General features: G+C 35.9%; 1 protein-coding gene across 1 annotated transcript; it reads left to right on the top strand.

Annotated features, from left to right (window-relative positions):
- On the top strand, positions 1-24766 carry LOC136040360 (pyruvate dehydrogenase E1 component subunit alpha, mitochondrial-like). The gene is made up of 7 exons (XM_065724614.1): positions 1-140; positions 5708-5770; positions 8579-8752; positions 10551-10769; positions 17482-17730; positions 23073-23218; positions 24407-24766. The coding sequence occupies exons 1-7, from the start codon at positions 87-89 to the stop codon at positions 24696-24698; spliced, it is 1197 nt and encodes a 398-aa protein (XP_065580686.1). The 5' UTR covers positions 1-86; the 3' UTR covers positions 24699-24766.

The raw sequence follows: 24766 nt of genomic DNA, 5'->3' as shown, positions 1-24766 counted from the left end.
AAATTAACAGAATTACATTTTCGCTATTATCGTTGCACCGTCTGATAACACTGTATCTATCGTTTTCATTGCTTTTGGAATAAAAGATGTTTTCAAAAACTATTTCATTTGGAAGTAAAAGACTCCTAGTACCATGTCAGGTAGCATAATCTGTTTGGTATTTTAGCTCCTCAAAGGGAGACATACTAGAACAAAGAAATAAGCATTCTTAGACTGCAAATTTTATGTTTTTTTTCTGGTTGAAGTTGCATTTGTGACAGTTCACCCCTCCCCCCTGATGGCCCTATGTATAGCTCTAGACTACACCAAAAATTAACATGAAGTAAAAAGGGCAACATGAAATTCCTTATTTAAGCTCCTTTTCAACATAATAGATATAGTCATTACCCTGACAACATACCCCTCATGGATAGCCTACTTATATTTAATTAGCTTAATTATATTATATTGATTGATATATTTTAAAAACTGCCTATGCTATACATACTCCAGATATTCAGTTTAGACTGAGTGACTGTGTTTAATATTAGATAAAAAAAAAACTAGCCTGTTTTCAATAAGTTTAAAATGCAAATAATAATCAAAGAAATATGATAGTGTGATTAATACAAATAGGCTATGCTGCATATTGTGAAGTAAGTATTTTATTGTTTCATTATATTTCTTTTTGTTTGATTGCCTATATATCCTAAGGCTATGTATAGGACAATCAGAGGAGTTGGAATGAATGGTGACAAACATAACTAGCCTATAACCATAAAAAAGCATAAAATAGTAACCTTAAAATGCCTCTCTTGGTAAATTTGCAGTTTACAAAATAATTTAGCAAGGATGAAAGTAAATATATCACTTGATGTCTCTTTTATGCTCTTTCATTGTTCAATAACAACTTCTGAGGCAAATATCAGTTTGAGCCCTTAAAGAGCTAAAAGTGCTCAAAACAGCCCATTGTCACCAAAAGTTTAAAATCATGTTTTAAAAAACAAACAAAAAACTGTTTAGTAAGAAAAATTGTCATTTAAAGCTGATTCAGGAATAGATAACTATTATTTTCTGTTGTCTAAAGTAAAGTCTTGTTTAAAAAAAAAAAAAACAATTCATATATTTGTAAAAACAGCTTGAAACCCTTGAAGATGACATCAGTTTTGCTGATGTCATTCTGAGAGGTTTCAGGCTCTTTAAAAAGATTCTGCAAATTTGTTCTCATAATAATATTTTACTATTATGATTAAAAAAAATATTAATTACCATTCCTGAATCAGCTGCAAATGGCAGTTTTTCCTCACCAGACATTAAAAAAAAAAACATGCTTCTCAAACTCTGGTTACTTTGGACTGTTTTACCTTTGGTCCAAATTGAAATTTCCCCCAGAAACAAGTATTAAACTATGAAAGAGCATAAGAAAAGGTAGTAATTGTTTAGTTTTGTCACAAGCTGTTCAAAGTGGAAACTAGGCTCCAAAGCAGAAATAGTTTTCATACTATAGCACATAGAAATGCTAATTCTAGAAGCATATCCATTTCTGGTTGACCCTCCTCCTCTATGGGGTAAACTAAAAATGTGTAAAGTGGGCAGGGTTTTGAAGCCAAGGGAAAAGTTGGGGCTGTACAATATGAATGAAATTTTATTTTAAATATTAATTCCAGTTATCAATGGTAATTTCTGTATAGTAGGAAGTCAAAAGATAATTAAAAAATTCACACATTCATTAATGTTCATATCAAAGATGGTTCACTTTGACTTTTGAGTTTAAACTAGCCAGTTGCTTCTGAAAAAAACAAACATCCAATTTTGCTTATAGGTAATATTACCTATAGAGTGAGGTATATTAGTCCATGAGTCCTGTGGGCAGCAGGGTGATGTCTGTATTGTGTATGTATTAAATAAATATAGAATGAAGACCTTGCCCTGCTGTTGGCAGGGCTCATGGACTAATATGCTTCACTCTATAGGTAATGTTACCTGTAAGCAAGCCCACTTTATGCATTTTTAGTTTTAAAGGCTATATCTTTAGGGTCCCAATAAGGGCTTAAAGTTGAATTTCATTGTAAAGGAATTATTAAGTGGCTGGCATTTATGCCTCCTCCCACATGGAAAATGAGGCTTTCTAAATTTGAGAATTTTATTTGACTTTATTTTTTACTTCTGTAGGGGGAAGAGATTCTGGTACTTGTGTATTATGTGCCATTCACTCAAGTTTATGCTGTGTCTAAAACTTGAGAACAAACTGTTTTTTGTCAGTTTTTTTTTGTTACTTTGAAAGCAAATTTGGCCTATAGATTAGGGGGGGGGGGGTTAAGTATAATAGGTCTGCATGCAAAATGTATCAGGTAAATTATTCTGCATATTATGAAGTCAATCAATCAATTAATTTATTAATATTAAAACAATAATTACAAAACATAAAGTAATTACAAAGACTGAGAAGCTTAGCTTGTAATGTAGCTTGTAAGAATTGTTTTCTCACTTCAAACTGTCCAAAAACTTTATCCCCATCACTTTTTGTGCAAATATATAGCCCAAGTTATATATTTCCCATATATTCTGTCACTTGTCTTCGTCTTGTCTTGCAATAAGCTGAAAAAAACTCACAAAAGAAACTGGTAATATTTGAATTTTACAGAGCATAAACTTGAGTGAGTGGTGTATAATACACAAGCACCAAAATTCCCTCCCTGTACAGAAAAAACTCAAACAAAATGTTCATATTTGGAAAGCCTTATTTTCCTTTGGGGGAGGGGATATTTTCTGGGGAGTACTTGGTGGGGGTAAACACCTAGAACCCAATTATTATATTCAGAACGAGCATAAAGAAAGGCATCAAGTGGTATGTTCACCTTATTCATGGGTCAGTAATATAAACTACTCCAAATTTATCATTGGACTGTGTATCACAGCATCAATAGTTAAATTACTCTACAGTCTCTATTGACTGCCTAGGTAGTGACTGATTCAATATTGTATTTGTCAGTTCTTTTTAATAAGTATAGGATTAGCTTGAATGTACTAACTGTATACAAAATAACAATTTTGTAAACATTTACAAAATTCCATTTCTGACATAGAGAGAAGGTGTGACTCAATGGCTTTTGTTATGCTCTTTCAAGTATAATAATTCTTTCACCTGTAGATATACCCTTGCCTCTGATGATATAGGCTATCAAATTTTGGTACTAATACAGTGGTTGCCCTCTTGAGAAGGAAACACTTCAAAATTTTGAAAACGATTTTAAGAAGTTTCTAAATACTTACTTATAACTTTCTTAAAAATATTTGCCTTTACTTTACTCCTGCTCCCCTTCCCTAGCAGTTAAATATATAACCCAAATTATGTACAGTCCTCTCCATGCATTTTTAGCTGCTTTATTTTGTTGACATCATTTGTTTGTCATTAAATTTATTTGAAGAAAAAAGTCATGCATGGAAAATAATGTTTTAGGCTATATATTTGACCATTAGAGAGTGGTTGGGGTAAAGTGAAGTGTTTTTAGGAACAATATAAATATTTTATAATTTGGAAGTTCTTTTCAGAATTTTATAGTGTTTCCTTCTCAGCAGGGTAACCACTGCATTAGAAGCTTACTTGGATTTTTCTTCTAATAGTTTTGGCAGGTCAAAGAACCCATTGACAAAGAAAGCAAAGCATCAACCATTGCATAACAACAGAAAAATATATTTATTAGGTCTACATTCAGGACCATCAGGGCAGTGCATTTGTAAGTGAAATAATTATTATGTTGAGAATTATGTTGAACATATAAAAGGCATTGAGAAGTATTTTCACCTTTTGTGCATGTCAGTAACAGATTTGTGTAAATATTTATCACAATTATGTGCAATATTAGTCAACAGTAGAGCCCAATCACCAGCAAAAACTTTAAGCATGAGTTTAACTTGGAAAAAGCTGTCCAGCCTGAGACTTAGGATCTTAATGTTGAGCAAACTATCTAAATCATAGATGCATTCTATTGCTGCTATATTCAATCCAGGTTAAGGCAAGTGTTGTGATATAAAATAATTATATTTAAATAGGGTAGGATTTAAGGGTAGCTCTTCTTTAAGACTCTTCAATACTGTAAATAATCACCCTATCTTGTCCACTACAAGCTTTTTTATTTTATGTCTCCAAACTATTCAAAATTGATTGGGTGGTCTTACCTTAACTTGTATAGCCTTGATCAGAGATCCAAATAAACAACAGAAAACTAAAAACCAACTCCTGCTTTCCCAGAAATCTTAGAAAAATCATTTAACTTCTCCTTTTTTGTACCAGATATAAATAAATTTAGTTTTTTTTATTGAATGGAGCAGAATTTTATTTTTAAAGTTTGGGAAAAGGGAGTTTGTAAAAATATTCTAGTATACCTGCTTGGAGAGCATTAAAAATCAGCTCAAATAAGTCTCATTGGGTAATTTGACAGCTTTGGAAGTTCCCTGTTGTGCTAACTGACTTTATTGAAGTCTTCATGGAAATAGGATGCACATTATTAATGCTGTATGCACATTAATTAAATAGCATTTTGCTTAACAATTAGTAAGAGATTATAGGTTTCATTTGTTATAAACTAGCCTCTCATTAGCTTTTTGAACTGTTGACACATCTAAGATTCCTTATCTATTTTTGCATTGGATGATTACAAGTGGTGCATGACATCCTTGCCTTTTTATTTATCTTCTTGTGCTACATGTTAATTAAAGATCTACAATTGCAGATCCAGAATGCTAAATATTAGCACTCCAATTAGCTGGATTACTTTTATGTAAATCTATTTAAATACATACATAAAGGTTTTGAGCATAGAGTCAAATTTACACTCTTTGGATGGTTTGTCTACTGACACAGGTAACAATGAAATAATCTCAAGTGAAATACAGAGACAACATCAATGATGAATATTCCATTTATAATTCCTTTTATCTACTATATTGCAAAAAAAAGATAATAAAAACAATCACAAAAAGGAACAGTCACCATGGGGCACGCAAATATTGGCAGATAACATATAAAAGCTTGGCCACCCATGGTCTGCACAATAGTGTAAACTTGGTTATGATCAGTGTGTCATTCATGTCCAATTTTCCTCTTCTTATTATTTAAAAATGAGTGGGCACAATTGACCGCGAATTCTGAGTTTTTTCTCTTGAGGTCACATCACCACACTTTGTGCCCTCTAACTCGAGATGGCATTGGGTTTAAATTTTGTTATGTCCATTTTAATAAAAATATCGTAGATTAAGCAATGAGCAATACCTGTTCTATATTAATTTCCACTGGAGCTCATATATAGAACAGATGATTTTAAGAATCTGCAAGAGGGTCATCTCTGTAGAAATTCTAAGATTTGGTGCTCTTTTAATTGACAGAATTAGACTGTCATGCACCACTAATTCTAATCTTGACTTTGACTTTATACCTATAAAACTTAACAATTAATAATCCTTTACAGTGCGCTCAAACTCCAAATCCATAGACATGGTTATATACTAAAAGTGTTTTTTTTTTTTTTAAACTATTGAGCAAATTGGCTTTAATTATTCAATAGTTGTCAGAAAGTATTTCCAGCAAATATGATTCTAAACAATGCTAGTCCCGCCATAATGAGATACAGGTTCGAATTTACTATGGAGTGTAAGCTACTGCCCATTTTATTGATTTATATCTGTTTTTTTTGGTCTATAAAGTAATATAGTATCCTGTTGTTTGCAGGCTGCACTGTCTCAAGTACAATCCAATGGTCTTGCTGCAGAAGCTACTTTTGAACCAGGTCGAGTAAGTGAATTTATTATTTGTTTTTTTTTTTAAGCTAAATTTTGATTAAATTATGCCTCTTTTGTAGTATGTTTTGATTTAGCTTGCAGTGGCAGCATACAATTCACTTTCCTGAACTACTACATTTACATATTTGACATTACTAAGATTTCTTTTTTATTCTTTTTGTTGATTTGTTAATAGATTTTTATTTCTTCTGGACATGCACACCAAGGGCAAGTTTGTGTCCAGGGGGGAGTTTGACCCCCCCCCCCCTGAAATGTTCGTCTGGCTATTAAAACGTAACAAAAATGGATGTAAACAAATTTCTTATGTTTTTTGTGTCCCCCCTCCCCCTAAAAAATCCTTATGTAAACTCCCCATGAAAAAAAAATCCTGGATGTGGCTTTGACCAAGGGGTCTTAGTTAACTTTTTATTATTCCTTACTTACATCCTCTTTGTCATTTTGTTGTATTTGCTTCTTCTTAGGTTTTTGTTTTTGTCCAAACCCTTAAAGGCTCACTGAAGGTGTTTCAGGTCTGTGTATTGTGAGAAAATTGAAGTGGTGTAAATTGTTTTCTGAAACATAGTTGAATTTGTTTTTCAATGAATTCCTTTTTCATGGTAATTCACCATAGTGCATTACCATGCAGTAATGCACTATGGTGTTGTGTACCACATAATATACTAAAGCAGATTCAAATAGTGAAGAATGTAAGTGGTATATATCAGGGGGGATGGTTGGAGAAAGAAGTAAGGAAATCTTGAGAGATGGTTGGGTTGTGGATGGTCCATGCTCCATATTTGGAGGAGTAGGGGAGAATTTGCTCACCTCCATGGCTCTTTGTCTTGAATCACAGGACTTAAAAGAATTATCAGTAATGTTGGGTTGAATGATAGGTTCGCTTCAGTAGTGGGATCAAAGATTATGGGGCAATAAAAAAAAGCAAAATATACTGAAGAAGGGATGATACTAGGGAAGGGAGGGGTTATTTCTAGAAGTAACATCGAATGGTTGTTTTTTCCCTTTTTGTAGCCATGACCTTTGTGGCTTTAAACTATTATCACTTATAAATGGGCGCTCTCCGGGGAGGGAAAATTTTCGCGCAAAAGCTGAATGACCGTTATTTTTATTTGCCCAAAGTCTAAGAAATATATAGATAAATACGACTTCAATTAGAATCATACTCTGTGATAAGATACAAAATGTCATCAATGAGCCTTTAACAGTTGGCAGGTCCAACCTCAAGGACTGTAGCTATTTTTCAGCAACATGGCTTTTGCCTGGTGGTTAAATAAAATTCTTCGCAAAAATTTACTTACTAGATAAATTGTTACGACAGGTTGAATCAACTTTTAGATACTCTTGTTGTGTAGGCTCTTTGTTTACGTGTACCAATTTAGGAGATGGCGTAATAGTTGAACACCAATTCTCCTTAATTAAAAATTTGGGAAAGTTTACATCTTTACAAGCTCCTTTTTTATTTATTCAAATGGCCATGTTAATTTTAAAAGTTAAAAACACAAAAGGGTAAAAGGATTTTTCTTCTTTGTGCTTAAAAAATAATAAGTGGGATTTAAACAGAACTTTTTATGTAGAATTCACAAAGGCAATCAATATCTTTCAGTGGTCCACAATTTTAGCATAATGATTAAAAAATTGTTAAAAATTTGTATTTTGGTGAATTTTTTTAGTCTACTGGTGTATTGAAGCGTTTTTGCTTAAGTTTTTTTGGATTCCATTCAAATATTTGGTCTTCTTATCTTTGTTGTCTGTATTTTTCGGAGTGCGTAATTTTTTTAATTTTGAAGCAAAAAATTCAACCATACAACTGTCTAAAAGCCACGATGGAAAAACATGGGTGTGTAGAGAAAATTTGAATATGTTTTAGAACTTACCATAATAAAAGTATATTACAAGGCTTACCTAAACTATTAGAAAAAGAATTTATATTAACGCGCCTGTATTTAAAAAAAAAACAAACAAGCTTTTAGAGAGATAGAACCTTTGGGCAGTGAAAAAGTCATTTTTGAATATTCGAATTCTGTGCAAAAATCTGATCTAGAAACATGAGAAACTTTTTGAGCCCAAAACAGTGTTTATTACTCCTTTGTATTCTAACATTTTCTTTTGCTGTAACTACAGGCTTTTTATCAACAGATAATTAAGAAACGTTAAGTGAAATCTTGAATTTTGCTGATAATACTTAATCGTTGACACCACTGTTAACACCATAAAATACAAGACTCCATCTGTATTAAAAGTAATGCATAGAATAGAAAAAAGATAAACTGCCAAATTTTGATAATATGGCCTGAACTTTCACTTTCAAAGAAAATATTATTTTATGAAAGTTTCTCTGATCGTTGTTCCAAGCATTTGGCTTGTGTCGGAAATGAAAGAATGCTGGCATGTCTATCAAATTGCTTTTACTCCATTATAGGCTCCTAATTTCGCTCTTGCAACGAGGTGAATGTCATTCATTACAGAAGCCAAGTCTGTTAAGGTTAAGAAATATTTTCTAAGATTATGAAATAAGTTGTAGCATAAGAAGAAGTCACTAGATTTTTTTTCTATTGCAGGCTTCACGGTTCCATCACAAGTGATATGCCGCTAGTCCTGGTACTTATCTTGCTTTTGACTTTTGAGGTATATATTATGCCTTCTCTTGAACGCCTCAAAAGAAGGATTTTCTAGGATTACATCTGCTGAAAGGCCATTCCACGTGGCAAAGGAGTGTCAGGAGATACTGGTCTTCGTGTATTCTTGGCGGAATGTACCGAAATCTTAGATATTGACACATTTTTTATATTTATTTTTCTTTCAGCCTTACAAATTGCATCTTCTTAGTGAAGGACCATCCAATACCCTGACAGTGACGCGAGATGAGGCCCTCAAATACTACAGAGATATGCAAGTTATTCGACGATTAGAAACGGCTGCTGGAAATATGTATAAAGAAAAGCTTATTCGAGGGTTCTGTCATCTATACTCAGGACAAGTGAGTGGTTTTGGGCTATATTTGGATTCTTAGATATGTTTTTTTTACTTCCAATTCAGATGTATTGAGATTGATGTCTCCAAGCTGTTCAAACAGTTCATGGTAACAAACTGTAAGTAAGGAGTGACCAGGCTCAATAGTAGCCAAAACTATAAAAAACGGAATTTTGATACCAATAGATACGTTAAAAGAATCAGATTTGTATGCTGACTTCAAATATGGTATATAAGTTTTATCAAGTTTATTCTAACCCATCAAAAGTTACGAGTCTGAAAATATTTGCCTTATTTTTGAAAAAAAGGGGAAAACACCCCTTAAAAGCCATACATCGTTAATGAAAATCACATCGTCAGATTCAGCGTATCAGAAAACCCTACTGTAGAGGTTTCAATCTTCTATCTTCAAAAATGTGGAATTTTGTATTTTTGCCAGAAGAAAGATCTCGGATGCGTGTTTGTTTTTTTTCCAAGGGGTGATAGGGGGTTACGTGGGAGGATCTATCCATGGGGGAAGAGAATTTTTTCAGGAAGGGGGCACCGGATTTCCAAGCAATATCTAAAAAACGATCATAAATTGAATAAAAAAAACAAGTTTTTTCAACTGAAAGTAAGGAGCATATTACTATCAAAAGAGTTATTTATTCTAATTAAACAGTCTTTGTGATTCAGGGGTCATTTTTATTGAATTGGAACAAAATTCGAATTTTAGCGTAAAGAGCGAGGTATTGAAGAGGGGGTAAACCCCTCTTTTACGTAATAATTTTTGTTCGTTTTAAGTTTTAATGTTACTCCTTACTTCCGATTGAATTTTTTTTTTAAATTTAATTACATCCAGGAAAGAAATGATTATATCTATTGATAGTGAGCATGTTCTAAAACCTTTTCTTAAAAACTTCAAGTTATATAAAATTAAATGTCTGGACATCAACTTCTACTATATAATAAAGGAATCATGAATGCTCAGAATGAAACTACTTGGGCTAAAAAAAGATTAAACAAAGAAAAATGACTTGTTATTTCTGCTATTCAGAAGAGCAGTATGACAATATTTCGTTAAAGAGCCGACGCTAATTTATATTGATTTTACATTTACAATAAATAACTTCATTGCAATAATCAACTTTTTGGACTTCGCTAAAGGCCAATTCTCATAGTTATTCATTTTGCTATGTGTTATTTTGTGGTTTAGGTTTGTAAGAAATGATTAAAAAGGTCTTTATTTTTTTGCTTTTGGATTCTCAAGTTGCTTCTAAAGCTTTAGTCATTTTTAATCTGTCTTGTGTATACCACCTTTTCATTTTCCCTTTTTTTGCTCATAATAATCATTACAATTTTTTCTTAATGTTTTAGTTTTCATGTTTATATAAAATTCGTTTTAATATACTGGTATAGAAAAGTTCGTTTCCTATTGCGATTCTCAAATGTGCCAAAGGACTGATTCACATTCTTGTTCTTTAACAGTACGATTGGTTTCAAGAGAAATGATGTATTTCCTTACAAATCAAATGAGATGTCCAATGCATATTTAGCCTCTAAATAAGTAATTTTTCTCTTTTCGTTTTTTTCTTACTCCACACAGTGTTTTTGATTAATTTTTTTTATTTTCTTGTTTTATAAATGACATATTAGGCTTTGGGAGGGGACGAAGTTAAACCTTTAACTAGGGTAGAGTAGAGGATGTGTTCTAACCAGCGGCTTATCCTCAGTTTACTAACAGCTGTGTTGATTTAGCTTTAACAGGGTTATTTCGGCTGTTAGTTTTGTTCATACGAAAAAAATTGTAGTAATATTTTATATAGGAAGCATGTGCCGTTGGAGCAAAAGCAGCAATGCAGCCACAAGATAGTGTCATTACAGCTTATAGAGCTCATGGTTGGACTTACATGATGGGAGTACCTGTTCTAGGAGTTCTTGGAGAACTGACCGGAAGGAGTTCGGGTTGCGCCCGTGGTAAAGGTGGTTCCATGCACATGTATGCTGAAAACTTTTATGGTGGTAATGGAATTGTTGGCGCACAGGTACGTTTTTTGTTAATGAAAAATTGAAGTATTGTATCTTCAAATGTTCTCTTTGTTATTAAAAATGAGGTTACTGGTCTAAAGAGAATATTTTTTTTTCTTGTGGTAAATACATACATGTACAAAATATTTTATTTTCAAGATCTGTTACAAGGGACTGATGCTGAATTTAAGTTTACATCCAAAATGAAGCAAAGTTTGCCCTAATCAAATCCTGAAAAATAACTAAGTAAGTAAAATGGAGCAAAATTACATATCAAAACCATAGTTTGTTTTAAAATGTAGTGTAAGGTGAAAACAGTCAAAAGTTAACCAAAAATCAAGTTAAGAAACTAAAGACCCAGATGCAATGAAATAATAGGAGGGGTGGCTGTTGCTTAAATCAGCTAAAAAGACTTGAGAAGCAGAAAATTAAACTGCTGGTACCTTCGAGATTTAGTCAGGACTCGTCCCTATCTAGTTGCAGAAGATTTTATGGAAGGGGTTCCTCGGGGTAAAATTTGGCATAGATGTTATGTGCCGGTTTTTGCAGTTCTCAGTTGCCTTGTTTCCAAAATAGGATGCACAGGTCTACTTTTCTATCCTATGAAGTTTTCATTTGCAGTTTTTCCAATAAATAATGTTATGGTAGCTTGCCTTGCTGTTATTTTCAATACCCTCTTTTAAGATTCAAGAATCATTCAAGAAAAACAGTTTTCATAATTTTGGCCTAGGTCGCAACTAATTCATGCTATTGTTTAAAACATCAATAAATTACGTAGTGAATGATTTACGAACCATTAAAAACACTGACAAAAAAGGAGCAAAAGAGTTCGTAAAACGATGGGAAAGGTGTTTCAACGGCTTAATTTTATTCCTACTTCGGGCAGGTAGACGATTTGTACAAGGAGATGCTAGCAACGAACAGTGCTTCAAGCTCACGAGTAGTGAGTGTCCAAACTTGAGGATAAGTTCGTATCTGCTCTCACAGAGAGAGCTCGTTGTTAGAGACTTAGAGCGAATTCCGAAGACACATAATTTGCACTGAGTATGAATTTTACTGTACGTTTCTGCACGGTTTTAATGTCATAACTGAGATATTCTGTATTTTGTACTTGAGGGCCGCAGACCGGGCATGCGTACTCAAGTAATGGTTGTACATAACACAGATATGCCAGTTTGAGTTAGATTGTAGAAAAACCCAGGCGTCTCAAATTAACCAATGATTTTAAGGTGTAATGTCCTTTCTTTATTAAATTTGCAACATGTGGGCTAAAAGAGCAGTCCGAGTTAAAAGCGACACCGAGTATAACTGGGGTTAAGATAATTTGGTACCATGTTCAAGACAGGAGAGATCACGTTTCAGGGGGTTGAAATGTCACCTTTGTTGAGTCCCTTCGAAGTGCGGAACAGTTTTTGCTTGTCCATTTGTTACTTTAGCAGCATGGATAAGTCATCAGCGCATTTAAAACGATCCTTAAATCCAGAGAGCACGTAATTTACCACCGATAGAAATATCCGGGCTGCAAGTTTTGTGGCTTGAGGTGCACTGCATGTTATTTCGGCCCATTCCGAGTCGTGATCTCCCGAGAAAAGTGCATAAACATGCTGATAATAACCACGAAGGAAATTAATCCGAATATGGTTTTTTGCACCCATCATCTTTAAGTTTTCGGCAGCATTAATATGGTGGATTAGGTAAAACGCTCTACGATGTTCAGCTAAAAACGAATCCACAATAGTATTTCTTTTATCTAGCTATTCGGTTATTAGGTGGAATAATCTTATCAAGTAGTGAGTTGTGCTGCTTCCTTTCAAACAACCGTACTGAAATTGTCAAGGGATAATTCGAGAAAGAAGTTCGCGGTAAATTAACGATTCAGTCATTTTACCTAGGTTAGGAGTAATCGAGATTGGCTATTGCTAGTCATAAAATTTTGGACCTTTGACTTTAAGTATAGTTCATACCTGTGCCTTCTTCCATTTCTGAAGAAAGCTTTGTTCCTCAAAATACTGGTTAATAACTATTGTGAGGGGTTTTACCAGTAAACTGCATATTTAATCAGTAACTTCACTGGCAGTTCTTCAGGATACGAAAAACAGCTCTTTTTCCGCTTCTCCATCTCACGAACAGACCAAACATTTTGTCACTTCTAAAAGTAATTCTTTGGAAGAACATCGTATGAGTGTTTCAGTTTCACAGTCGTTGACGGAAGGGTAAGTGTTGTAGATTCTTGAGAAAAACGCGCTCACTTGAGTAGATGTCATGATTGATCCGTTATGTTTATCCATCTATGTCACTGGCTATTTTCTTTTCGGTTAAACGGTTCACCTCAGCATGCCATTTCCGAGGATCAGTATTCAAAAGTGGTGATACTTCTCGGGAGCGTAATGGCTCCTAGCATATTTGTGAAATTTTAACTACATGATTTCTCAGTAACTTCACTGCAATTAACTGACCGTCTGAGCCAAGGTGGCAGCGGGTCTTGATCATCTCTTTAATTTCTTGCGTCGCCTATGGTTTGTGGGTATCGCTGACTATTTGTTTAGAAGCAGAGAATTGAGGGTATCTACTTTCATGCTCAGGTCTCACTAAACAAATTTTCTCAAAGCTAACAGTCCAAACCCAGCGTCCGAAGGAACAGGTAGATTCTTTTGGCAGAGATCAAATGGTAATTCAAAGTCTATTTTGGCTTCAGAAAATTAGCTGTAGCTTCCAACAGAATTACGAAGAGATCTGAGTTTTTGAGTGAGCCAAGAAACCGAGGGTTTTTGTAATGGCGGCCAGATAGGGGAAGATCCAGCATACTACCGCTTTGGTGCGCCGGAATATTAACGGTTTGCTTTAAGACAAGCATAGATGACACCCGTTGCTTTTTACTTTGATTGAAGTCACCAGCTATTATGACCGCAGGTGCAATGTATTGTCGATGAAAGTTGTCGATACTTTTTTGAATGTATTCTATTAGTCCCTTCCTGTTCTTAGTGCTTCCAGGGTAGTAAATAGTGGCTATCATGATGCAGGAGAGTTGTCTAGAAAGAAAGCACGGTTTAAACTCAGCGCAGATCAATTCATGGCAAGAATTACTAGTTTCACTTAGTAATTTGTAATGCAAATTATCCCGAAAGTATAGATTAATATCTCCGCCACGGAGCTCTAGACCGCGGTCTTGTCTTGTGTTAAAAAAAAACCTTTGTGATTTTTGGTAAATCCAGCTTCTTCTGTAATGCCAGAACTCAGCTTTTGCTACGATTAGGTAACAGGTCTATTTGATTAGGACCTTCAGTTGGTCCATCTTGTTGTATGACCGAATATTGCATAGAAAGAAATTTGGCAACTTGGTCTTTACTGAGAAAAAGACTAGTTCAAGGGAAGGAGGGCTTATACGGCTGGTAATAGCGGGTCAAAATGCCCCGGTCTCTGTATTGGTTGCTTTTCGTAGGCTACGGAGGCTCACGATGTATTACAGTTAGTGTCTTTTACCTTGCACTTCGTAGGAATTTTTTTTGACATGAATACAGAATTGTTAAATCACTGGCACTGGCACCCAGTGGTTGCTTTTCACAGGCTACGGAGGTTCACAATATATTACAGTTTGTGCCCTTTGTCTTGGACTTCTTAGGGGTCTGAATTTTCTTTCTGGCATAAATACAGAAATATTAAATCGCTGGTACCGTCGTCCGCCCCTTTTTCCTCACCCTTTATGTTTTTTCATGCGCACCATACACACTGAGTCCCATTGTGGCTTTCGAAGAATTCCGAATAACCACACATAAACAAAGATAGATGGCGTTACTACTGAACTTGATTAATTTGCTTCGTATAAGGTGACGTTTTTGTACCTACTCGCCATGACAGGCACAAAAAAAGGAAGCTAGATGCGAAACAAGACAAGGATATTCTAAAATGGGACGAATTTTTGAGTAGGACGATTGATTGATTTGTAGAATCTGAGTAAATACGACTGTGGGCTTTTATATTTAATTAAGGGTCTTAAGAAATCAAATGAAATGTTTGATTGCTTAGTAAGGCTAGAAGTTCGAGCCTCCCAATTTAGATTTCTGACGTTAAGCCTTGGTTTTTAATCTTATGCTGCCCTCTTTGTTCGGATTGTAAATTTTGTTTTAGCTGAAATATTTAGCACACGTCCAGATAGGATTATCAGTTATTTCATTTGTTGAAATGGCCTCACAATTAGGATTCTAATAAGAGGATTCAGAGCATTGAAATGAGCCTGACCCGCAAACACGCTAGTAATCGCCGCACATATTTTCTTCTCTCTGGGTTCTTATTATGTTTAAGGAACCCAAAAGATCGAACACGAGAAATGACCTTTATAGACTGAAAAATAAAAAAAAGTCAGCTAGACCGCTGACTGTGATTTTCACTGTGTCAGTAGGCTAAGCATCTGAAGTAAGTTAAAAAACGACGATAAAATTTTGTGTCATGCATTCTCATAATTGGATGTTTTCGGCTTGATAATACTAGCGAAAACTGACTACAAATGACTGCATATCAGGGTGTGCACATTCGTGTCCGCCGAGAAAACTACGACCTTTTCCATAATAAGTCTAATTGAAAAATTGAAAGCAGTGTGGAAGATCTATAGTCAAACATTAATTATTTCCTGGGATTTCAAGCATACTTATGTTATCGAGATCAGAGAAAGAAAGTGCATTACCAAGTCCTATCGGCTTAATTTGTACCCCGAATACCCCTCAAATATCTCGAAGAAATGATCAAGTCACCAGAAAAATAAATTTACTGTCTCAGAAAACTCTATATTCAGCATTTAACCGCCCTTTTTGAAAAAAATAAAATAAATTCGTACTTTTGTGGCGTGCGATCACTCTAACTTTTTTTTTTCAGTAGCAATGGTATTGAACTGATTGTTATAGAAAGCTGGAAAGAACTTGTTCGACAGGAAGTTGCAAATCCAGTAGTAACCTTCCTAAGAAACAAAAGAGATCGGACTACAGAAAATTGTTGCAAAATGACAATTTCGGCCTAATGAACATCCTGAGATATATGATCAATTTAGAATTATCGAAACGATTATTGCACTGCATAAATTTTAAATGAGAGGATAAAAACTGAAAAATCTGTTGTGGGTTTTTAGACTTATATGGAGGACCAGTTGTATCTACAGTTGGGTGGTATTTAAGACGAAAGGGGCGGTTTTAGACATTATTTTGGTTTCTTTGGTGGACTTCCTGTCCCTATCTTCCCTAAAAAAAAAAGTCAGAACAGTGCATGGCAATGCATGCAGCTTTATTTTTGAAAGCACACTTGAGTAGGGTGGCCAATTGTAAGTTAAACACATGCTTAGGTCTTTATTTGGGGTGCAGAGGAGATTGGGGAAGAAGTGAATAGCGATAAAAAAAAATGATACCTATGTTAGAATTTTTTTAGCTCAAGCACATCCTCCATATCGTATAAATTCACTTTCTGCGCGACAGGCTAACTCAAAGAAGCCCTAGGTGGCAATTGTTCAGAAATGAATTGACAATATGGAAATGATCGTGCACAACCACCTCAACAACTGTGGGTTTATAGGAAACTACCACGACGCTAGTAAATTCTTTTATTTTATTTTTTTGTGCCGTTCTGTCCATGTTTTATTTAAAATTCTTTTATCATTGTCTTCTTTTTACAAAATGAATCTTCTACTTATAAAGCTTTTCATAGTCTCTCAACTTCACTTAAAAGTCTTTTTTTGCGTTATTGTTCCGCAGCAAATCTGGAAAGACGCGAAAAGAACATTTTAAAGATCCATTCCCTTATTGCTTAATTAAATCTAAAAGCAATGCTTTATAGTGGGATTGGAAATAATTATAAGTGCGCTATAGTTAGGTATATTGCTTTTTTGTCTTTTTTTAATGAAAACTAAATTTATTTATATTGTGTACACACTAAATTGTACTGTGCTATATACAATAGAATATTACACTTCCTGCTCTTATAAAGGCGCATTGCACCACAGGCTGAGCAAATATGCAGAGCGTATTTTGATTTGAAACAACTGAGCCTAGTATTGGTAAGTCCATTCATTGTTCGGCTCCAATAGGTGATTTTGATTTCTAATATGGAGTGGACGGTCCTGAGTTTCTATGGAGACAGAACCACTCTATGTCTGGACTTACGTAAAAGTATTTAAATGGAGTAGAAGGTTAAGAGAGAGATAGAGTGAGAGAACGGTTTATTACTCAACTTTCGTAGCTCTTGGCTAATTTACAGATGCAAAAACATTACATGTTAAACATATAAGAAAAAAGAAATGGCACAACATTACATGTTAAACATAGATAAACATTACAACGTTACATTTTAAACATGGACATAAAAAATGGCACAAATGAATTACAATATTGGTATGTTCGTGCACGTATGGGTGTCAGTTTGAGTTTTTGTCTGGTTTTTCTGTTCGTGGAGGCATCTGCGGGGTGAATATCACGGTGGGTTGGGTTTGATAGCAATGCTTGTCCAAATCACATAATGAGATTGCTCAAGGCACTGGATTATAAGTGTATTGAATGCTTCTTGGTAGGGAATATCACTACATCCCAGGATTAAATAATCACATCTCACGATTAATTGTTTAAATAGTTACTTTTATACTACATAAATGTTAGATTATCCTACTGATAATCTAGGCTTGTAATACAGTGTTGTCCAAGTTGTCAGATTGTGCATTGCTGGTAAGAATATATTGTATTGATTATCTTTTTTTAGGTTCCTCTAGGTGCTGGAATTGCCTTTGCCAATAAATACAAGGGGAATCAGGGTGTTTGTATATCTTTATATGGAGATGGGGCTGCAAATCAAGGTCAGCTATTTGAGGCTTTTAACATGGCTCAACTATGGAAATTACCTTGCATTTTTATCTGTGAAAACAACGGTTATGGCATGGGCACCAGCGTCGAACGGTCCTCTGCGAGTACAAACTATTATACGAGAGGCGATTTTATTCCGGGAATATGGGTAAGTTTATGTTTGCAGTTATTCAAAAGTAATTTTATTAAGTGCCTTCAAGACCTGGATAGTAGAAACTTGAAGAAGTGGGGGGACACTCTGTTACGCAACTTCTTTTTGTTAGTATTTCATGAAAAAAAGAGACAAAGAAAAGGTTCTTGAAAAAAGCTTTTTTTAATGAATAGGACAAACAGAGACAGAATTAGAGACTTCTTCTTGTTTGTCTTGTCATCAAATTTGTTAGAAACCTAATGAAGATGTGACATCTATAAGGTCATATGAAGAAAAAGTAACCAACTTCTTGTGAAATTCACACAAGATATACTTCATTCTATTCCAGATAGAACTGGTTGTCGTGCATGCAAGTAAATTTCGTTTTACATGACTAGCAAGATCATATTTAGCTAGTAACGATGTGCCACACAATCTAGAAAAAAATTACAAAAGTCGTATTTTTTTTTCTATTTTAAGTGTTGCCCACTTTACTTGCTAAGTCCAAGTTGTTATGGGTGGGAAAGTAAACCATGTAAAACAACCAAACACATTTCTACAATTAATTTTATCTCTGATATCTTAAATACTGCTATGTTCCTTAATGTAGGATTTAGGTTGCTTGCAAACAATGTTAATCTAGCCAGCCATAGGGTTAATTTTCTGAGGCCAGCGTCATAAATAATGATAAGTAGCCGTTAAGAACCGTTATAAGCAATATAGCCCAGCAGGCACATTGATATTTAACAATACATTAATGTAATACAAGACTATTTGACCATTGTGTTTTTGTTTTTTTTAAATCTCTAAGTTGTGTAATTGTGTAATTGTGTAATTTTGTAATCACGCGATTACAAAAATCAGCAGTTTAGTCTCTTCTTTGGAGAGGGCATTTTTGGGAACCTCCCCGTTTGGGGAGGCTACAGAATTGTAGATGGTATTGCGCCGTTGAGGCTTGCATATCATGCTGCCTTAGTTTAGCTTGTTTGTGTTTGAGATATACCTATTTTCGAGTGACGATAATTTGAACCACTTATGCAGTGATCATTCTCCTACAAATACATCGAAAAATGGCAGCAGAAGAAGCTGATGCTAGCCTAAAAAGCATTCTAAAAAGTAAGCGTTTAAAATCAGGACCGCTAGTGTTATCTATTATTGAAATTCTCATCGCAAGCCAGCTGTACAAACCTTACGAAGATGTTATTAGAGTTCAGCTTAAGCCAAAAACGAAAAAGATATGGCGCGGCAACCGCGCAGGTAGAAGGGTCCGAGAACGCAGAGAGCGCCGTGTACTTTATAACGGTGATCATAGTATTCCAGTAATCAGTATAGTTCGCAATGACAGCGGAACAAAAAAGTCAAAGAATAAGCAATATGAGACATGCTTAATTACTATAGCATGAAGTCCTACTACAGCGACGAAGCTTCGAACAACTCGGATAATCCCCCTCATGTGCTAAAACCTGTCAATCTAAGTGCCAAAACAAATTTCCCAAGCCTGATTGTGTGCAATTCCAGATCACTGACGAATAAAGTAGACGAGTTAGAACTTGTCTTACGCATCAACTCGACACCACTAGCAAATATTTACCGAATGTTCCATCCAAGCATTTGGCAGGTGGATCGCTAATTTTGACTTCGATCCAATTTGTGTTATAACAAATATTGATGAAAAGTTCGAGACATTATACTCGATTCTGCAGCAAATGTACCATGATTTGTTTCCAGTTAAAGAACAAACGATATGTGAGACGGATAAGCCGTGGTTAGATACTAATATAAAAAAATGATCAAGGAACGATGTAAACTCCATGCTGCAGCAGACACACTGAATGCAAAAAAGATAAGAAACAAAGTCGTCTCAGCCCTCCGAGCTTCCCGAAAAAGATATGTACGGGAAAAAATAGCACCGCTCCTCAAGTCAGATTCTCACAAGTGGCATGACGCAGTAAAACGGCTTATTGGGAAAAAAAAGGAAACGAAATACGAATCAATAACCCAGATGGTAGTCTTATAAAAGCCTCGGAAGTCAACGAACTGTTTACTCAGATTTGTGCTACCCATCCAACCGTAAGTGATGAACAAATGTGTGACATCATTAACAACAGTGTACAGATGAAATCGTAGAGGTGTCAGAAATGGCAGTTCACTATTCAATCGGACGACTACGTAACAGCTGTGCCTCATACCCAGGTGAACTCCCCGTGAAATTACTGAAAGACTACTCACCTTTCTTAGCCAAGCCTATCGCATCGGTGATAAACGTATGTTTCTCAGAATAATCGTTTCCGAGAATGTGGAAAGCTGCATATGTCCGTGTTATACCGAAAATCAAGACACCCCAGTCCTGTGACCAACTGAGACCAATATCGATAGCTCCTAACTTAGCAAAACTAGCTGAGGGTTTTATCTACCGTTCTTTGTTAGAACAAACTGCTCCTGCGATCGATCCGCACCAATATGGTTGCATACGAGGCAGTAGCACGGCAATGTATTTAGTGCAAATGTATCCCTTAATCGTCCAGTGGTTGGACACTTCTAATAGTACTGTCGACTATTTCTGGCGGACTACCGAAAAGCATTCGACCTTATCAAACACATGACCGCATTAACTAATCTGAAAGAAATGGGAGCCAAAAACAAATACTACTATTAGTGAGAGAATTTTTAAAGGGGAGACGGGAATCACTTTACCCTTTGTTTGCAGAAGATACCTGCTCTGAGTGGTCAGAACTAACCTGTGGATACCCCCAAGGAACGAAATTAGCTGCTCTTTTATTTCTTGCCGTCATCAACCCTATCCTTGCAGAATTTGAAGAGTGTTTAAAGTTTGTTGATGACTTGTCTGCACTTCTCAAATATATAGTCGAAAATGCAGTAGCAAGTCGAATACTCTACAAGTGAATAAACAGAAATCAAAAGTTTTACGATTTAATCCACTCAAACGAGATATCACTACCCCAGATGCTCTGTTTCCAATTGTTTCCTCTGCAACAATCCTAGGCGTAACATTTACAAGTGACTGCTCGTTTAAGCTGCATGTAGACAATATTGTGCACAAAGGTCACTAATCAATCCAGAGTTTAACAAGTATGTGCAGATTAGGCTTCTCTGATCGTCAGCTCCTGCTGGCGTATACAATCTACATCAGGACTTTTCTCGAGTATTGCTGTCCCTTTTGGGGTACCCAAACTCAGAACACAGCTTACATGGCAGATGAACTAGAACATGTTCAAAACCCCGATACTAGGATAATACTTGGACCCAGTTTCAGCAACTACGAAAGTGCCCTTGAGCTCTTGAATTTGCCCACCTTATTCGATCGAAGACATGAGCTAATAATGATACTTGGGAAATCACTATTAACAAACGAGAAGCACCGATTCATACTTCCACCATTGTTCAACCATCGAGCAGATTTTCACGATTCGACAAATAGTAGAGAAGACCACAGAGTTCCGACAGGAAGTATTTATTGCCTTCGTTGACTTCCGTGCTGCATTTGACTCAGTCTAGCGAAAAGCTCTTTGGCGGATTCTAGAGTTGACTGGCCTACCCGAGAAATATTGCAGACTTCTCAAGGCGCTGCACCATGGGACGGAGAGCTGTGTACAAGTAAATTCTGCAAGAAGAGGCTGCCAAAGTAGGACTGCATATAAACTGGAACAAAACTAAAATTATGGCCATAGACCCGTCTTCTCCTGCTGTTAAATCTCCAGTTAGCCTGGTCAGCACCACTAGCATCGAGGTTGTTAAAGACTTCACCTACCTGGGCTCCGTAATTTCTTCAAATGGCTCACTTCTCCCCGAGCTGCAGGCAAGATTATCTAAAGCGTCTTCTGTCATGGGTAGACTGAATCGTCACCCCTGGCGAAAACCAAATATCAGTCGCAAAACGAAACTGCGGATCTTCAATGCTCCAGTCGGCTCTGTGATGCTTTACGGAGCTGAGACATGGCAAGCATCAGCTGCAACCCTCAAGAAAATAGACGTATTTCATGCAAAGAGCCTGAGGAGGATTGAGGGCCTACGATGGTCCGACTTCGTCAGCAATGAAAAGCTTCTGCAGCTCACAAAGCAGTCTTGGTTTTCGACTCAAGCAGCCGAGCGAACCTTACGATGGTTCGAGCATCTGCTTCGAATGCCACCACATCTACCCGCAAAGATGATCTATGACTTCGACCCTATCAAAGTTGGTTGGAAGCGACCTCGTGGCCGACCGAAGAAACGTTGGTCCGACAGCCTGTCCGAGTTCTTGGCGATGGCAAACATCAGATAGGGCGAAGAGCAAATACTCGCCATGGACCGAAGTGGGTGGAGGAGGCAGACGTCACTCTCTACGCCGAGCAGTGTCCGGCAGGAGACTTTAGTCAAGTCATCAATCAGCAGACATAATAGGCATTGCAACAAACTAGAACCAGTCAAGTGCCATACGAACAGATTTGCAAACTGCTTTGTACCATATTTCGTAAGTGTATCTAATTAGTGACCATTTTGTGATTGTAAAAGTAATGTAATTTATCGTTCACTTTTGAGTGCTACGATAGCTATTTCAATACACGAATACGAATAAAAGAAATTACTTTATTTTTTTGTTATGTTTCCTTGTTTTCTATTTTTGAGATTGAGGTCAAACTGAATATCTTCTCTGGTACCTCCCTCGTGATTACGACATTGACTTGAGGTGCAATTGTTTTCAACCCATTGATTACGTTGTCCTTACAACCAGTAGAACTTTAGTTAATATAATAAGTTCTATTCACTTTATTCTTATATAAAAGATCATTTCAACTAACCTGAATTTAATTAACTTGAGTCAGAATTGAGTTTTTTTTCTACCTGTGAGGAAGGGTGTCCAGCATCTGTCATACAGAAATACTTGCCAGCTGAAATGCAACGACTAGTTAAATTGGGTAACACGCAGGGCTCATAGGCTATGATTAATTAGAGGTTATTTTTTTGAGCTAGATATTGATCAACTTTTACCTGAATCGTTATTTTGGCATATGCCCTGATAAGCATCATACAAGGGAGTAAAAATGGCCACAGTTTTCTGCTTTTTGCTGTTTCACAGTATTGCTGTTTGAAGATTTACCTTCGAGTCAAAACTAAATCATAATGTATTGCCTTGTTTAAAGTGAGTAGAGATCAAGTGTTGAATCAGAATATACGAGAATCCTTTTTGAATTAAAGAAAGTTAACATAAGATAGAATCAAATTCGACGCATTCACAAGGCAAAAGTAGAAATTTTTTGTTTATTCCAACAAGAGTTGCTTTTATACAAGTTGTTTAAGAGTGAGAACTGGAAAATAGTGTCAATATTTCGGGTCTTTAACCAAGTTACAAAAGTAATTTTCAGGTTGATGGTATGGACGTCCTAGCTGTTCGCGAAGCAACCCGATTTGCTGCCGATTTATGCCGAGAAGGAAAAGGACCGTTTGTGATGGAGTATGCCACCTACCGGTACCAAGGCCATTCTATGTCGGATCCTGGGACAAGTTACAGGTTAGTGCTGTTTATCTGTTTAGTTTCCAATCTGACTTAATTTTTTGCTTTCAAACTGGGAGCCGGCTCTTACTCCCCTTCCCGGAAAAAACTCCCGAAAATACGCCCCTTCTCCGCGGAAAAACCTCTCCCGGAAAATCCCTCCCCGTCAGTTATCCCCCCATGGAAATTTACCCATCACGAAAAATTGAGCAGTCAAAGAGAAAGTACAAAATAGGTATCACAAAATGCCGATCAGATGTCCTAATGGGTAACAAACGGACCAGATATCAAGAATAGGACAGGGGCTGGTCGGTCTTCAATCCCTTTCGACTCATAAAAAAAGAATTTTCTGAAGGGAATTTTCGACGGGGGGGATTTTCCAAGGGTAAACGCTTAGACCCCTTCAAACTATGCCTATTTTGCTCTTGTTGGGCTGCAAATCATGGAAAGGAAACAAGTCTAGAAATTTGAATTTTGCAAAAGGGCCGAAATCCTGGTGCTTTTCTTGCTCTTCTAAGTTGCCTTAGAAGAGCAAGTAACCCTCAAAGAAAAATTTCTGGGTGTTTAAAAAACAATCTCTCGACGAGACTGGATATATGCTTAGACCTGGAATGATGGATACGAATCAAAGGAAACCACAAAAGGGTTTTTAGGAAAATTTAAAAGAAGGCTCCAGGACATAGAAATGCTAAGTTACCCGACAATAAATTTGCACAATCAGGTGAAAATAGATTATGTTTTGCAATTATATTCTAAGTTAGGTTTCAAATTGCCTTTAGCTAGAATTTGGATACAACTGGGAGCAAAATGTTTGCCTTTTAAGTCTCATTTTTGCTGGTCGAGGATAGAAAAGGAAACCCGTATTTCTTGTCCACCCTGGGAGATTACTCAGAACAGGTTACTTCATTTTCATGTCGTGTGCCCGAGTCTATCCTAGTATAGGTGTTTGGTTTTGAAGGAACATATATTATTAAAAATTACTATGTCTACTGTTAACAACAGCTATTTTTCAGTCAACGGTTGTTTTTATTATTTTTTTCTGTTTTGATTTTTTCTGTTGATTGCCATAAAGCTCGGGTAGTTTACCAAGTTGTCCAACATTTATTGTAAATTCGTCTTTTTCTTTGCATGTTTTCCTGATTTAAATTGGGTATAAGGTAATAGAGGCTGGTAATATCCAAAAACTAAATCAATTCTCAATTGCAGATCAAGAGAAGAAATTCAAGAAGTTCGACAAACAAGGGATCCCATATCGGGTTTTAAAGACAGAATTCTAAATGCTGATTTAGTGACGGCCGAAGAATTAAAAGAAATTGATCTGGAAGTACGGCAAACTGTCGATGATGCCACAAAGCAAGCCAAAGTTGACCCTGAAGTAGGGATCGATGACTTAGCTGGAGATATTTATTCTCTTCCTATTGAAACTAAGATTAGAGGAGTGACCTCTTTTGATACGATAAACCATAAACGAATCGGGCGTGCTGTAAACTTTCAATAAAATATCTTTTTAATGTTAATTACATGTGTACATTTTTCTTCAAACTCCGATTAAATATTAAAAAATTA

This window comes from Artemia franciscana, chromosome 2 (genome assembly GCF_032884065.1).
Source record: "Artemia franciscana chromosome 2, ASM3288406v1, whole genome shotgun sequence".
NCBI classification, from domain to species: Eukaryota; Metazoa; Arthropoda; class Branchiopoda; order Anostraca; family Artemiidae; genus Artemia; species Artemia franciscana.
Note: the sequence above shows the minus strand (reverse complement) of the source record. Positions and strands in the feature narration are given on the sequence as shown.

Bases quoted from the DNA above. Each gene is read 5' to 3' on its own strand.
- LOC136040360 (XM_065724614.1), top strand. From the start codon at position 87: ATGTTTTCAAAAACTATTTCATTTGGAAGTAAAAGACTCCTAGTACCA. The intron at 141-5,707 runs GTAGCATAATCT...TGTTGTTTGCAG, and splicing joins GACTCCTAGTACCATGTCAG to GCTGCACTGTCTCAAGTACA. The intron at 5,771-8,578 runs GTAAGTGAATTT...TTTTTCTTTCAG, and splicing joins CTACTTTTGAACCAGGTCGA to CCTTACAAATTGCATCTTCT.